The 16,314-nt window shown below is 38.4% G+C and overlaps 1 protein-coding gene across 10 annotated transcripts in view; it reads left to right on the forward strand.

The window, feature by feature from the left end:
* SEMA4G (semaphorin 4G) overlaps positions 1-16,314 on the forward strand; it is a 104,805-nt gene that overhangs the window by 45,870 nt on the left and 42,621 nt on the right. For 4 of the 10 annotated variants that reach the window (XM_039361708.1, XM_039361713.1, XM_039361709.1 and 1 more), the window contains exons 2-3: positions 6,124-6,280; positions 9,462-9,706. In XM_039361708.1, coding sequence (XP_039217642.1) covers positions 9,586-9,706 — 121 coding nt within the window. In that variant the 5' untranslated portion in view covers positions 6,124-6,280; positions 9,462-9,585. Of the gene's footprint in view, positions 1-3,014; positions 3,085-6,123; positions 6,281-9,190; positions 9,352-9,461; positions 9,707-16,314 lie in introns of those variants that run through there. The other 6 variants (XM_039361714.1, XM_039361715.1, XM_039361716.1 and 3 more) reach the window with 4 other exon arrangements.

Consider the following 16,314-nt stretch of genomic DNA (forward strand, 5'->3'; position numbering starts at 1 on the left):
ACTGCTATTTGATAATGTACTACTTTTTGAACTAGGGTTCTGTTTTGTCCCCATGCTGTTGAATATCTAAATGAAGGTGCTGTTGGAAATTATATGGAGTTTAAGAGAGGTGCCATCAATATTCTGATGATGTCCAATCCTTCTGCGTCATGTCATCTAACTCTAAGGAAGCAATTAGAAATGATTTGTAAAGTTCAAATACTGTTGAAGGGCTGGAAAAGAGAAAACAAAAGTAAATTAAGATAAGATAAAGATACTGATGATCAATAAGAAACTGGTCTTTGGGATGGAGGTTTAGACTTTTCAGGTAGAGATTGTACTACCCTTAAAAGAGCAGGTGTACAGTCATGAACAATGATTAGATCCTCAATTGTCACTGGAGGGCAGGTGGCAGCTATGGCAAGGAGCATATTTTTATAATTCCAGCTACTGTGCCAGCTTCTATTGTTCCTTATTGGTTTGGAAATATATTCCATTTTTGATCATATACCTCAGTGGTTCTCAACCTTTTTAATGCCGCGACCCCCAACTGGTCATAAGTCGAGGACTACTCAACCGGTCATAAGTCGAGGACTACTCAACTGGTGCAGCACCGTTTGCAGAATGGGACTTTTGGCGGGCTCAGCAGGGCAGAGACAGCCTGGACAATTCCTATTGGCTTTTGAAAGCCAATAGAATTAGACTCTATTCAAGAGAGTCTATTCTATTGGCTTTCAAAAGCCAATAGAATAAAAGGGAGTAGCACAGCTAAGGAAAAGGGGGAAAAAATGGCGGACTGCGTTGTTTGGCGACCCCCGTGAAATGGTCGTTCGATCCCAAATGGGGTCCCGAGCGACAGGTTGAGAACCACTGATATACCTTGTTGATACTTTAGAAATGTCAGGAGCTAGCAAGATAGGCTGCTAGCTGGTGCAAGATATGGCAATACCAGTGCTGAAGATTGCTTACGAGGCACAGTTTAAAATGTTGCTATGGACCTCTAAAGCAGTGGTTCTCAACCTTTCTAATGCCGCGACCCCATAATACAGTTCCCCATGTTGTGGTGACCCCCAAGCACTTATACATCACCGGGTGCCAGGGGTGTGGCCAAAGAAAAGGGGGGGGGGAAAATGGCGGACAGCCTTGTTTGGCGACCCCCGTGAAATGGTCGTTTGACCCCAAATGGGGTCCCGACCCACAGGTTGAGAACCATGCTCTAAAGGGTTTAATGGTTTACAGCAAGCATAACCAACCTGCAGCCCACAGTATGCACGCAACCCTGGACAGCTAGTAATGTGGCCCCACAAGATCCTAAACATTTAACATTATTTATATGTATTCATTTATATAGAAAATTCCTCTTCACTCAGTGAGGCCCAAGCAAGCCAAAAAGTTGGACATGCCAAGTTTAGGACTTAGCCCTTTGTATATCTATTAACCCTTTTGGTTCTGAGGTCTTCTGAAGGTGCCCCACAGTCAGAAACTTGTGTATCTAGTATACAGGAAAAGCCTTATCCTAGATTACTCCTAGGTTGTGGAATCCACTCCTCAGTAATTGCATTTGCCTCCCACTCTTTCCTTTTGCCAGGATTTTAATTGTTCATTGGTGACTACAATCATTTTTTTTAATTATACAGTATTTTAAAAGCTTGTGTTAATTTTCCATAGTTTATTTATGTTAGGCTTAAATGCTGAAATTGTCTAGTCTGTGAGTCAGGCCTTGGATAACAAGTTGCCTTGTGTTGTCTTCTTATTTAATGTGCCATCTATGCGATTAGATGAGAACAATAGTAAAGTCTTACTTGATTCTTTATACAAATTGAATAGTGCATTAATCCAGACTTGAATTACATAACTTCTTAATCATTAGTGTTAGGATTTGCATAGATCACTCTATCTAATTCCTTTGCATATCAATTAGTTTATCATTTTTCACAAGTTAGTTTGGGGATCACCATATTGTAATATTTACATTCTCACGACAAAATTTTTAGCTAAGCAATAATTAATCTGTTACCATTCAGATGTATTGGCTTTACAATGTCCAGAATTCCTTTGGTCATACTAGCCAAGAATTCTACAAGTTGTCTTGGCAACACATCTGGAAGGCACCCAAATAGAAGTTTTAGTCTAGTACAACCTGCTTCTTATTTAAAGATGGTGGGGGTGGCGGTTAGATTTGTCTTTTGCCTTTGGTTTCTGCAAAACATAGAAAGAGAGTGAAGCTTCAGCAAATTTTTATCTAGAATTCTGTGGCAGTATATGTAACATTAATAAGTTTGTTTGTGGCTGCTATATCACACCATTATATAATCAAAAGCTTCAGCAAAGTTTTCTAGCTTTTAAGCTATGAATAACTTCTCAGCTTTTAGCTTGTTAATTAGAATTGCTTTAATATTGAAGAAAAAAATCTCTTTGCCATTTGAGTTTTTGTGCTTGGCCTAGCAATGTCTTTTTGATGAAATTTTAGCATTTTGCAAACAGTCGTACCTTTTTAAGAAAGTATTTCTGGTTTGTCACGTGGAAGGCCAAACAGGGCCTTTCCAGTGCTATATCTTGTGCTTATTTAACCAGGAACTTAGGACATATAGAACCAAACACTTTTTATTTTCCACTTCAGAGCTAAAAGCACCACACACACAAACACACACACACACACACACACACACACGTACATCAGCATATCTATTTGTCCAAATTAGGTTTGCATTGCAGATTAAATTGAGGCAGAGTGACTCTCATGCACTGTATCTTCTTCTGTCTGCTCTAAGATGCTACAGTTCCTACTGACATAATTCCAGAAAGGCAGTCTTCTATCATGTCCTGGTGCCTTTCCATTCAAGTGCCATTGCGTCATTTAGTTCTCTTGTTTGGAGAGCTATCAGAGTGGTATATATAGTCCACTTTCCTTTAAGCACTCAGAGCAGAGAGATACTGATGTTTCATTATCTCATGCCCCATAGTATAGAATTTTACATTACTTCCACCACCAGCCACTTGTATTTCCCTTTCTTTTACAGTGTGCATAATGTCTGGTATTTTGGTTACACTGACCACTAGGAGGCACTGTGTGACTGTTTTTGTCCTTTTTGGAACTCCTCAGATGTGAGTAGATGTTTCTTTATATACATAGTAACATTGTTTGGGAAATTACCTGAGAACCATATCTGGTTGTTTCTTAGAAACCTTTATTTTGGTGGTTTTCTACATGGTGTATACTGTATTCTTTCAGAACAAAGTTTTCTTCTTCTATAGCTTGTTTTGAGGGAGACTAGTTATACTGTATATTCTATTTTTTTATTCACAGCTTCACACAAATACAGTATATATGACATAAGGTATGGATATGTAACTACAAGAAGCAAACAATCTACAATCAATGCATATGATAACTTAGTAACACTGGTAATAATTTACAGGTAGTCCTTACTTACAACAATTCATTTAGTGATTGTTCGAAGTTATAGTGGCACTGAAAAAAGTGACTTATAACCGTTTTCCACACTTATGACCATTGCAGCACACCCATGGTCACATGATTTACATTTTGGATGCTTGACAACATGATGATTGCAATGTCCTGGGGTCATGTGATCCCCTTTTAGAACCTTCTTACAAGCAAGATCAATGGGAAAGCTGCATTCACTTAACAGCCATGTTATTAACTGAACAACTGCAGTGATTCACTTAACAACTGTGGCAAGAAAGGTCGTAAAATGGGACAAAACTCACAACAAATTTCCCACATAGCAACATAAATTATGGGGTCAATTGTCATAACTCGAGGATTACCTGTATCACACTTCTCTCTGTATCCTGCTGCATTATAGTTCTCTTATTAAGAGGAGTATCCTGAGGCAGTCGACTAAGAAACTATTAGTATACCTTCCTGGATAACAAATACATTCTTCTTTTGTACAGTCAGTATTTTTCTTGTAGATATGATAAAATTGTTCAGATCAGGGGCTGCCATAATATTTTTGTTCATTTGGCAAGATTCTGATACATCTGCTTTACATGCTAGAATCCTTTTATAGTGTAGTGTAGTACCTTGACTACTTTAAGATATGTGGACTTCATATCCCAGAATTCCCCAGCCAGTATGCTATGAAGCACACATCTTGAAATAGACAAGGTTGAGAAATACTGGTGTAGAACTTCTCCAATAGTCTATGTATCAAAGAATTGCCAAAATTTAAGGGAAAAAATCTTAGTGTCTAAATTTAGTTCTCTTTTCTTGGGTGCTGTGAGTGCTGTGAGTGAATCCCCAGTTAAATTTCCTTTCATTTTGCTCCTAACAATTATGTGGATAAAATTACTAGAATCAGAAGATAGTTAGGGGATTAGAAGGGAAGTGCCAGCCCTCCCAGGTAAGCCAGACAGGAAACACAATTTGTTGACCTAATCCTATTTTATTATGAGGCTACCTTTACAAAATCTTGCAAGTCTAAAAGTTCTAACTTCTTGCTGCCACTTTTAATTGCATAATCCAATGGGGCAGGTGCTTCCTAAATTTCTTTCTCTGACTCTTAAGCCACTGGGAGTTTCTGCCTCTCTTGTCTGATTGTTGCCTGATTGTTTCTTAGGCAGCATCTCTTCCCCTTGTTCCCCAAGGTCACGCACACATTCCATTTCAGGAAGTATTTTTGACCAGCTTCCACTGAGATTCATGGTGAATTACTGTACCTATTTTTGAAGGAGTGGGGATGATATTGCAGTGAAGAATGGTGACCAGATTCATATTGGCCAGCAAAATCTCTCTGATTGTGAGCTTGCCTATTTACACTCTAGACAGCTGCTCATTGTGAGTAAACTACAGGAACTGAAGTTTTCATAGTTGACTTGAGTTGAGCAGCTGGGAGTCAAGATTCCACCTAAGCTCATAAACATAATATAGCCTATTCAGATGTAAAGCTGAACCTCTTTTATTGCTCATTTTGGATCTAATTAATCTACAGTTAAATTTTCTTTGTGGCAGGATAAGGATTTTTTTTCTGTATCACAAAGCAATAGAAAAAAGAAGGTTTTAAAGACTTAAGAATGTCTTAAGCTTAGTAAGGATATGATGTAAGAAAATAAAAGATAAAGGGAACAGTTACTCCAAAAGATTGCTTTTGAATACATTGGAATTAGACAAATGACCTGGGCTTTCCTGGGAGTGTTTTCTTGTTATTATTAGAAATGTAGGCAATTGGTGAAAATAAAAATAAAGATAAGCATAATATGAATTGATTATTGTTGACTGTAATTATAGAGATGTGGATTGTGATGCTGACTAATTACAGAATGACATTAGAGACTAAAGTATTAAAAGTAAGGGAGACAAAAGAGGAAAAAAGTGGGAAAGCTTGCCTTTTCTTTTTCTCCTTGTTTGCAACAATTTTTCATTTGGATTATAATATAATGGCAAGAACTCAAAAAGTGGCAAAATTGTGTGTGTGTGTGTCTGGGAGGAGGGGATTGTTAGAGCAATCGACAGAGAGAGGAATTATACCATATTTTCTTCAGAAAATGTTTTAACAACTTGCCAGTAAATTAGCTGAATAATTGATAACTAAATTGATAGCCATGGAAAAAAGAATTGCTGAAAGACCTAATGATGAAAGAGGAGATGAAAGAGGAAGTTAAGAAGATGGAAAACTCTGTAAAATGAGTGCCTGGAGATATAAAACAAATTAATGACAAAGTGGAGATTTTGGAGAGTAAGACAAGTTATAAATAAAAAAGTGGAAAGAGAATTAGATAACCTGGTTCTGTGGAATTGAGAGAGAAGGAATTTTGTTTGAGGCTTCTCATGAAGATATTAGAAAAAATATTGAAGTCTTTTGAGGGGATTGGGAAGCGGAAGATACAAAGGGAGAAATTGATAAAGTTTATAGAAAAAAATCGAGATTTCCAAGAATAAGAAATGTTCTAAGCAATGTTTTGGTGTACTTCATCTATAAGAAGAAAAAGGGATCAAGTTTTGCAGCAGTATTTTAATGGAGGACTGAAGATCAATAACATGATATAAAGAAATATGTTTAAAGAAATTCCTATCAAAATTTTACTGATCAGAAATAATAAAAATGTTATTTTTTTAACTGAAAATAGATCCCATTTTGATGGGACAAATTGAAAAATGTAATTTTTATTTTTAAACAGCAGAGATTTTGACTAAATTCTGTTCAGAAGAGGAGAGAATTTCTAGAAAAATTCAAGGAAGAGAAGAGAAGATTCAAATGGAGGTGTCAGGACTACATAAAAACTTCAACACATCCAACAGGAAATTGAAAGGGATGGTGCTGAATTAGGTCTACAGGTACTGATTTTTTTCTAAATGTTTGGCTTGATTATGGATTACAAATGCTTAATATGGAATATAAATTGAGAAAATGCTCCCAAAAGAGGGAAAAAAAGATGATTTGAAAAACATAACACAATACAATTTGCTTACAAGAGATATTTATTAGAAGAAAGAACATAAAATATTTGGTTTGTGAAAATTTGGGTGAAGAACAAAAGAAAAGAAAAGAAATAGAGTTGTTTTATATATTAATTTGTAAATTAATTAATTAACAACTAAAAATAGAACTTGTATTGACTGATGAGCATGGCATATGTGCTAGAGTGGAAGTTAATTTGCTGAGACTTTGGAAGACTTTCGAATTCATGCCCCAAATGAGAATGATGTTGTTGTTGTTAGTTGCGAAGTCGTGTCCGACCCATCGTGACCCCATGGACAACGTTCCTCCAGGCCTTCCTGTCCTCTACCATCTTCTGGAGCTCACGCCTACTGCTTCAGTGACTCTATTCAGCCACCTCATTCTCTGTCATCCCCTTCTTCTATTGCCCTCAATCTTTCCCAGCATTAGGCTCTTCTCCCTTCCTTTCATTAGGTGGCCAATGAAGTTTCAACTTCAGGATCTGGCCTTCTAAAGAGCAGTCAGGGTTGATCTCCTCTAAGTCTGACCGGTTTGATCGCCTTGCAGTCCAGGGGACTTGCAAGAGTCTTCCCCAGCACCATAGTTCAAAGGCCTCAATTCTTTGGCGCTCAGTCTCTCTTATGGTCCAATTTTCACAGCCATATATCGCAACTGGGAAAACCATGGCCTTGACTATACATAGTTTTGTTGGCAGGGTGATGTCTTTGCTTTTAGGTATGCTGTCTAGATTTGCCATAGCTTTCCTCCCTAGAAACAAGCGTTTTTTAATTTCTTGGCTACAGTCCCCATCTGCGGTGATCTTGGAGCCCAGGAAGATAAAGTTTGTCACTACCTCCATTTCTTCCCCATCTATTTGCCAGGAATTGAGAGGGCCGGCTGCCATGATTTTGGTTTTCTTAATGTTGAGTTTCAAGCCCACTTTTGCACTCTCCTTCTTCACCCTCATCAAGAGGCTCTTTAGTTCCTCTTCACTTTCTGCCATTAGAGTGGTATCATCTGCATATCTTAGGTTGTTGGTATTTCTCCCGGCAATCTTAATTCCAACTTTTGATTCATCTAGCCCTGCCTTTCTCATGATGTGCTCTGCATATAACTTAAATAGGCAGGGTGACAGAATACAGCCTTGCCAGACTCCTTTCCCAATTTTGAACCAGTCAGTGGTTCTGTGTCTAGTTCTCACTGTTGCTTCTTGTCGTACTATTCTGTAAATGATATATGGGAAAATTAAGAGGTTTTTCTTATGAAAACTGGTGTTTAATAGGGAATTAGAATGGCATAATCGCTACATAATTGGATAGAACTTCTGAGAAAACCATTAAAATCACTCAATGTAATTTACCAAAAGGTTTTGTTTTTTAATTTTTGTTTTGATTGATAATATAGGGGTGGTTGATATTTGGAAAGAGCAAAATGACAATTCCAGAGAATGTACCTATTTTTCAGAAAGACATAGCTCCTTGCCAAGAATAGAAATAATCTGGATTTCAAAGAACTTGGATTCTAAGGTTTCTAAATTAGAAATACTATCAAAGATGTTTTTTTAAAATTATAATCCTGTGAGTTTGGTTTAAAAAGAAAATATATTTCTTTCACATGGAGACTAAATGAAATGTTGTTACAGAAAGAAGTAATGGAGGATTGCAAAAAGAAATTAGAAGATTTTTGTTAAAATGTACTTTAGGTAAAGGAACCAATTTAAGAATGGTTTGGGACATAAGTAAAGCTTTACTAGAGATTATTTTAACTCTTTTTTTTAAAAATGGATGAATATCTAAAGAAACAATGACTTCAAAATTCATTGGGGGTTGTCCAGTATTTTTTTAATACCCAATACTTCCTTCCAAAATGTTCTCAATCTTTTCCCCAATGCAATATGGAAGCAATAATGTCAACCTGTGTTAGAAAGTCATTAAAATGAATTTCTTAAATCAGTTTTGATACTATAAATACCAAGTATTAATAGCAACTAATTGAAATGCAGAGCTACATCAGAATTTTATTCCTTTTTAGGAATAAATCTGAAATGGAATTAACAACAGCAACAACTATTTTTGTGGGTTTGTATTAAAGTACAAATGATATAAGGCAAACATGCAAATGTATCTTCTCAGTATTTTCACTAAGCAATTTCCATATTTGTGTTTAGGCATTTACAACTAGCTTGTTTTTCCTCCAAATTTTTTAATTTATATAATATTGGCTATTTAATAACTAAGCTATATTTTCTAATTGAAGCTACTATAATGTCACTGCAACAGAACAGCAATTTTTGTAACATTCAAGAGCTGGCCTCAGAGGAGCCAATGCATTTGATCTATTTGTTTGTGGCATTGGGATTTATTGAGGACAATTTTCAGATCTAGGAAAGTAAAATAGTTTTTAAAATGTGTTGCTCGGGCTATGATGTCTGTGGCTTTTCAGAGCACCAAGGCAGTTTTCCATCCATGACAGATTGCTTACAGAAGAATCATTGTCTGAAAGGATGGGGGAAAATATAGGACAAAACTGAAGCTTAATATGGGAGGTGAGGCAGAGATGAGGAACAGTTCAACAGGGATGTAGAATTGCTTGATCTACAGGAACAGTGATCACATGTCCTTAATTATAAAGGACAGCCCTTCATTTCCTTTAGTTCTGTCTGTCTGTCTGTCTATTTATTTTTGGTTTTGCCCTTGAATTTTCCTTTGTAAAGGAAAGTTAGAAACTAAACAATTTTCTTATTCTTATGAAACACTTACAGTTTTGCCCCCTTCTCAGGTTCGTCTTTTATTTTTTTTCCATGAAAATATGGTCACTTGTTTACAGTCATAAGGAAGCCAAGGATAAATCATGCAAAGTACTCAGACTGTATTTTGTATCTTTCCATTTTGGGGAGAACTTGAAGGACATATTCAATTTGTTGTACAGCTCCTCAGATCTAGGCTGAATGAAGTTCACCCTTTAAAAGGTACGAGCAAATGTCTGACTTGAGAGAATGTCTAGGTTAGACGATTATATTAGTGCTGGAATATTGCATTGTGTTTTTTTTTTTAAAAAAGCTTTCATTTTGTATTTCAGGATTTTCTTTGCAACCTGTGATGCCACATGTAGAATCAACAGGATATTTTTCCAACAATCCAAGGCAAACTTGTAGAAAAGGGCTGTCTTGCCCTGTGAGCAGCAGCCTTGGTTGACCAGGAAAATGAAAGAGAATGTGCTGTTTTATCTGATGGGTCTCTCTGTGGCCACAATAATGGGATATCCTTCCAGGTTGTCTTCTGCGGATTTGGATGCCACCCCCCGTATAACAGTTGTCCATAACGGTAAAGGAAATCTCTGGTTTTCTGGAATTAAAGGGACATGCTAATTTTGATGCATGTGAAGAATAATATGAAGGTTGTGGGTGTGTGGGGTGGTGGTGTTTGTGAATATTTAAAAGATTTAAAACACATTCAATACCATGTTTTATATAAGCAAATTTCTGGATTCTCTATCTCTCTTAAGTTATACACTTTTTCAAGGCTAACATATTTAATTTTGTAGACACGTTGTAACAGCCTGTTTGGTGACTATATTTAAAACAAGAAAGAAAAAAGTGATTTCTTAAATTTCAGGTAACTATGCTTACGATAAATTATGAAGTTCATGGAATACACTGTACTTGAGTTATTGACCTCTGTGTTCTTTTCATAGCCTGCTTTCTTGAAGTTGGGCAGGAGGGTTGATAGTCTGGTGATCCTTTAGTTTAGATTATTCTACAGTAAACATATTCTAATGTGAAGCCAATCTTAAAGAGCAATCTCTGTAAACCATGTTCCAAACATTTTTGTGGCAGACATTATAGTATCTTGAAATATGCAGTATAACTGTTTTGAAATTTTCAAATCTTTTGAAAGAACTGTTGGCAAAAATTTACTTCTTCCAAGATCCAAATCCAAATCCCTCTAAAATGGGATATGGGTTAGTCAGTTTTGATCATTGGAAATTAACCAAGTTAACTCTTATCTCTACTCACCAGTTGGAAATCCATGTATACAGTGAATACAATAAATGAAATGTTAAGCATTTGTTCCATAGTTTCTTGAATTTTACTGATAGGATAGAGCAGTGGTTCTCAACCTTTTTAATGCCACGACCCCCCAACCGGTCGTAAGTCGAGGACTACCCAACCGGTTGTAAGTCGAGGACTACCCAACCGGTCGTAAGTCGAGGACTTTCCCTGCCCGGGAGCGCCGCGCATGCGTGGTGCCGCCCCCTGCGCCGGCTGAAGCATAGTTGGCAAGCGGCAGAGATGGCTCAGGCCGACCACCGGCTGGGCCACTAGCTGGCCCAGCCCAAGGGAGGTAAGGCACCCGCCGGGCCCCACGTGTGCCAGCAACCCTCCCTGCACCTGCCGGCCTCCCACCTCCCACCCCTGGCCCTCTTTTACTTACATTTTTAGTAGTTGCTCAGCAGGGAGGGTGGAAACTTCCAGACAGCTCGCCTTTGCTGCAGACAACTTGCAGCACCGTTTGCAGAATGGGACTTTTGGCGGGCTCAGCAGGGCAGAGATAGCCTGGACAATTCCTATTGGCTTTGGAAAGCCAATAGAATTAGACTCTATTCAAGAGAGTCTATTCTATTGGCTTTCAAAAGCCAATAGAATAAAAGGGAGTAGCACAGCTAAGGAAAAGGGGGAAAAAATGGTGGACTGCGTTGTTTGGCGACCCCCGTGAAATGGTCATTCGACCCCAAATGGGGTCCCGACCCACAGGTTGAGAACCGCTGGGATAGAGCCAATAGAGCTATTTACAGGTATTTGCTTTATTATTTTAATGCTAAAGTGATAATAGTTGCATCCAGTATTGCACTAGCTGTATAGTCTTTGATTTCTTATACCAATTATGGAGTCCTCACTTGACTTTTTGGTAGTAGAGTTGTGATTTGCTACTGTGGATTCCAGAACCTTCACAATTCTGTGATACAGTAACTTAATGGATTTCTGAGATAATACCCAAGAGATACTATAGTTGTTTTTGTGACGGTGGAAACAATAGAGGACTGTTGTACATTGGTGATTTGCATGAGTTATATAAGCCATTAATATTAATGTGGACAGAGTGCACTGTGATGTGAATGAATGATATAATAATGGCAGTGTGCTGATTCCTTTCATCTGTTATACTAACGGCTCTGTAAACTGGACTCTAGGAAAATCCAAAATATTAAAACTATCACTTTTATTACCTTCACTGAAATCTGTTGTTCCATCTTGAAATAATTAATCATACTTTGGATAGTCTCCAACCTATGCAGTCCAAAGCAGGTGATTTATTGTCAAGGACCTCACTTCTCCCAGCCAAAGGATATCTGGTTGGGAAACTCTTCCCTAAATAAGCCATGGATACTGGCTTGTTTAACCATTCATGGATTATCTTACAGAGAACTTACCGCAAAAGAAAGACTCCCTTTTGAGAGGTCCCAGTTAGGTTTGTTTCTCTTAAAATTGATCCTTATTTTACTATGAAAAGAAAGGGAGAGGAAATTCTGCTTTAAGAGCTGTGTGAAAGCTGCCACTGATGATTACATGCCAGGTTGAATCTGTCAGCACTGCTATCTTTCGCCTCAACATGCATGTCTGATTATATCAGCATCTTGGTGCAAATCCCCGGGCTCCACTTTCCTGAGAATCTGCATGCATTAGAAACGCATGATCAGACGTTCCTTCATGACGGCAAGGGAAATGAGGAAGAATTCTGTTTGGTTTGCATGAGCTGCCTTGCCCACAGCTATCTTGCACATTGATTGCCTCTGGGTAGTTACCTGGCTTAGACTGAAGCCTGAATTTGTCAATTCCAACTATAGAGTTTGCTAAACATTTGAATAATTTATGTTATTTCCTGTTTAAGAGAACAGATAGCAAAGTGAGGCCATAAATCATGTCATAGAAGCAAAAAGCAATGACTCCGAAGGAAAGGAGCACAAACTAAACCAGTAGCTACTTCAGAGGCCAGCAGCCAAGCCAGGACACAAGTTTAACAGCAGTATGAGCTACCGGCATTGTTCAAAAATGCTAAGAGTTCAATCACAAAGAAGGCTAGGCTCAAGCATTGAAAAATCAGAGTGCTGTAATACTAGTAGCTTCACTACTAAAAGCAGGGAGAAATAGACGAAGAAGTAGACAAGGACAAGATTGAGTGTTTTTAACCAGGGAATCCTTCCATACCACCACTGAGAGTTGGTGAAGCTATTACTTTTCATGATAGGCTACTCATGATTATGACTCCACTGTCTCTAGTAGTTATGTTTTATTACACTTATGTGAACATTTAATCTCTTTTAATCTCTTTTATGATTTCAGGTTTTTTATGTTTACAACATATTTTTATTTTATGAGCCATATAGAGTCTCACACTATAGCACACAAGTACTGTAAAATAAATGTTACAGCTTATATGATTATGCATGTTTGCAATGGTTTTGAAATCCAGTTCCATAGTGACAAGGTAATTTATATGACAAGGGCCAAGTGGTCGGCAGCTGAAACTAGAGGATAACTGAAGATTGAGAAAGATAGTGATCATTGGCCAGTTTTGCTAGCAGAATCTTAGATTTTCGAATGGTGTTTTAGTTAGAATTGAATTGCTCTCTAAGGAACTGCTCTGAATAAATAACAGACTATTTCCTAAAACAGCATCTCATTCATCTATAATTGCTATACTGAATAGGGCAGAAGTTCTATCCCTTTTCTTCCTTTGAATTGTTGATGTTCTCGGTCTCAGGGACTGAGTTACTCGGCTATAAATTCACAGATTTTCTGGAGGGAAATTTAAACTAAACAGCGGGGACAGGGAGTTAATTGATACGGAACAACCCTGTCCCCGGCAATTTAAAAACTATAGGGCTATCAGTGCATGTAGCATAGATGTGTGTGTGGACAAGAATACCAACCTTGCTATCAATCAAAATGAAGCCTCTAATAGCGAGTGCCACATAAAGTGCACTAACCAAATAGGTGGTAAGACAATAGGGGAACTCAGGCACCACACAGGTTATGTAGAAAGGAAACACAGGGCCACCCACAAAGGACTCAAATGTTTATACACCAATGCACAGAGTATGAACAGCAAACAGGGTGAACTAGAAATTCAGGTTAATGAGGGCAGATACGATATTGTTGCCATTACGGAAACATGGTGGGATGAAACTCACACATGGAACACACAGCTAGAGGGATTTAAATTATTTAAAAGAAACAGACCAAATAAAAGAGGAGGTGGAGTTGCTCTCTATATAAGAAATAACTACATCTCCACAGAAATAGAGTACAACAATGATAAAAACTGTCTTGAATGCATTTGGGTCAATATAAAAGGGGGGGGGAAATGACATTGCCATAGGTGTATACTACAGACCACCCAACCAAACAGAGGAAATAGATGAACTTTTTGCCAGTCAGCTAACTAAGGTATGTAGGAAGCACATCACAATAGTAATGGGGGACTTTAACTACCCTGACATCAACTGGGAGACAAACTCCGCACCAAGTGGAAGATCAAACAGGTTCCTGGCAAACCTAGCAGACAACTTTGTCTCCCAAAAAGTAGAGAAGGGAACTAGGGGATTAGCCATCTTGGATCTAATTCTCACTAACAGAGATGAAATGATAGACGGTGTTGAAGCCATAGGAACCCTGGGAGGAAGTGATCATGCAATATTAGAATTCAACATTATAGAAGCACAACCAATAGAACACAGTCAAACTAGAGTCTTGGACTTCAAGAGAGCTAATTTCAATAAACTTAGAGAGGGCTTGGGAAGGATTCCATGGATGAGAATCCTCAAGGGGAAAACAACTCAAGAAGCTTGGGAAATTTTGAAAAATGAGATAATAAAAGCACAGTCTAGCACAATACCAAAAAAGAGGAAAAACAACAGCTCTCAAAAGAAACCAGCATGGCTGCATAAAGAACTCTCTGACAAATTGAAAGATAAAAAGGACAAGTATAGAAAGTGGAAGGAGGGGAACATAACTATGTCAGAATATCAGCAAATAGCCCGAGCCTGCAAAGATGAAGTGAAGAAAGCCAAGGCTCAAAATGAACTAAGGCTTGCGACCAAAGTCAAAAATAACAAAAAAAGCTTCTTTCAACATGTAAAAAACAAGAAAAAAGTGAAGGAAACGATTGGTCCATTAGTGGGTGGAAGTGGCAATAAGGTGACAAACAACAGGGAGAAAGCAGAACTATTTAACTCGTGTTTTGCATCTGTCTTTACACAAAGGGAAAAAACAGACCAACCTATCAAAAATAGTGCCATAAAAAACAAAACAGAAACACAAGTTAAGATAGGCAAGAAAATGGTTAGGGAGCACCTGTCCAGCCTAGATGAGTTCAAATCGCCAGGACCAGATGGATTACACCCAGAGTTCTCAAGGAACTGGCAGATGTGATATCGGAGCCACTGAACTATATTTTTCAAAGATCCTGGAACACAGGGGAACTACCAGAGGACTGGAAAAGAGCTGATGTAGTTCCCATCCTCAAAAAAGGAAAAAAAAATGGATCAGGAAATTACAGACCTATCAGCCTGACCTCAATACCTGGGAAGATCCTGGAAAAGATAATCAAACAACGAATCAACGAACACCTAGAGGCAAACAAAGTCATTACTAAAAGCCAACATGGGGTTGTCAAAAATAGATCATGCCAGACAAATCTTATTGCATTCTTTGACCAAGTGACAAAATTAGTGGATCAGAGGAATGCTGTGGACATAATTTACTTGGACTTCAGTAAGGCATTTGATAAAGTAGATCACAACCTACTACTTGACAAGATAGAAAAATGTGGGGTAGACAGAACCACCACCAGATGGATCCGTAGCTGGCTGACCGGCCGTACTCAGCGAGTGGTCCTCAATGGAACTGCATCTATATGGAGGGAAGTGTGTAGTGGGGTGCCCCAGGGCTCTGTTCTGGGCCCAGTACTCTTCAACATCTTCATCAACGATTTGGATGAAGGGATAGATGGGGAACTCATCAAATTTGCAGATGACACCAAGCTGGCAGGAATAGCCAACACTCCAGAAGACAGGCTTCAGATACAGAAGGATCTGGACAGACTTGAACACTGGGCACTAACTAACAAAATGAAATTCAATGGTGAAAAAAGCAAGGTTCTACATTTAGGCAAGAAAAACCAAATGCACAAGTACAGCATAGGTGGCACCATGCTCAATAGTAGTAACTGTGAGAGGGACCTCGGAGTCCTAGTAGACAATCACTTAAATATGAGCCAGCAGTGTGCTGCAGCTGCCAAAAAGGCCAACCCAGTGCTAGGCTGCATTAACAGAGGGATAGAATCAAGATCACGTGAAGTATTAATACCACTCTTCAATGCCTTGGTAAGGCCACACTTGGAATACTGCATCCAGTTTTGGTCACCACGATGTAAAAAAGATGTTGAGACTCTAGAAAGAGTACAGAGAAGAGCAACAAAGATGATTAGGGGACTGGAGGCTAAAACATATAAGGAACGGTTGCGAGAATTGGGTATGTCTAGTTTAACGAAGAGAAGGACAAGGGGGGACATGATAGCAGTATTCCAATATCTCAGGGGCTGCCATAAAGAAGAGGGAATCAAGCTATTTTCCAAAGCACCTGAAGGCAGGACAAGAAGCAACGGGTGGAAACTAATCAAGGAGAGAAGCAACCTAGAACTAAGGAGAAACTTCCTGACAGTGAGAACAATTAATCAGTGGAACAGCTTGCCTCCAGAAGCAGTAAATGCTCCAACACTGGAAGTTTTTAAGAAGAGACTGGACAGCCACTTGTCCGAAATGGTGTAGGGTTTCCTGCCCGAGCAGGGGGTTGGACTAGATGACCTCCAAGGTCCCTTCCAACTTTACTATTATTATTATTATTATTATTTTCAGTGGATATTGCTCCTAA

This window comes from Crotalus tigris, unplaced genomic scaffold (genome assembly GCF_016545835.1).
Source record: "Crotalus tigris isolate CLP2741 ecotype Arizona unplaced genomic scaffold, ASM1654583v1 scf7180000019328.220996217465:2438092, whole genome shotgun sequence".
NCBI classification, from domain to species: Eukaryota; Metazoa; Chordata; class Lepidosauria; order Squamata; family Viperidae; genus Crotalus; species Crotalus tigris.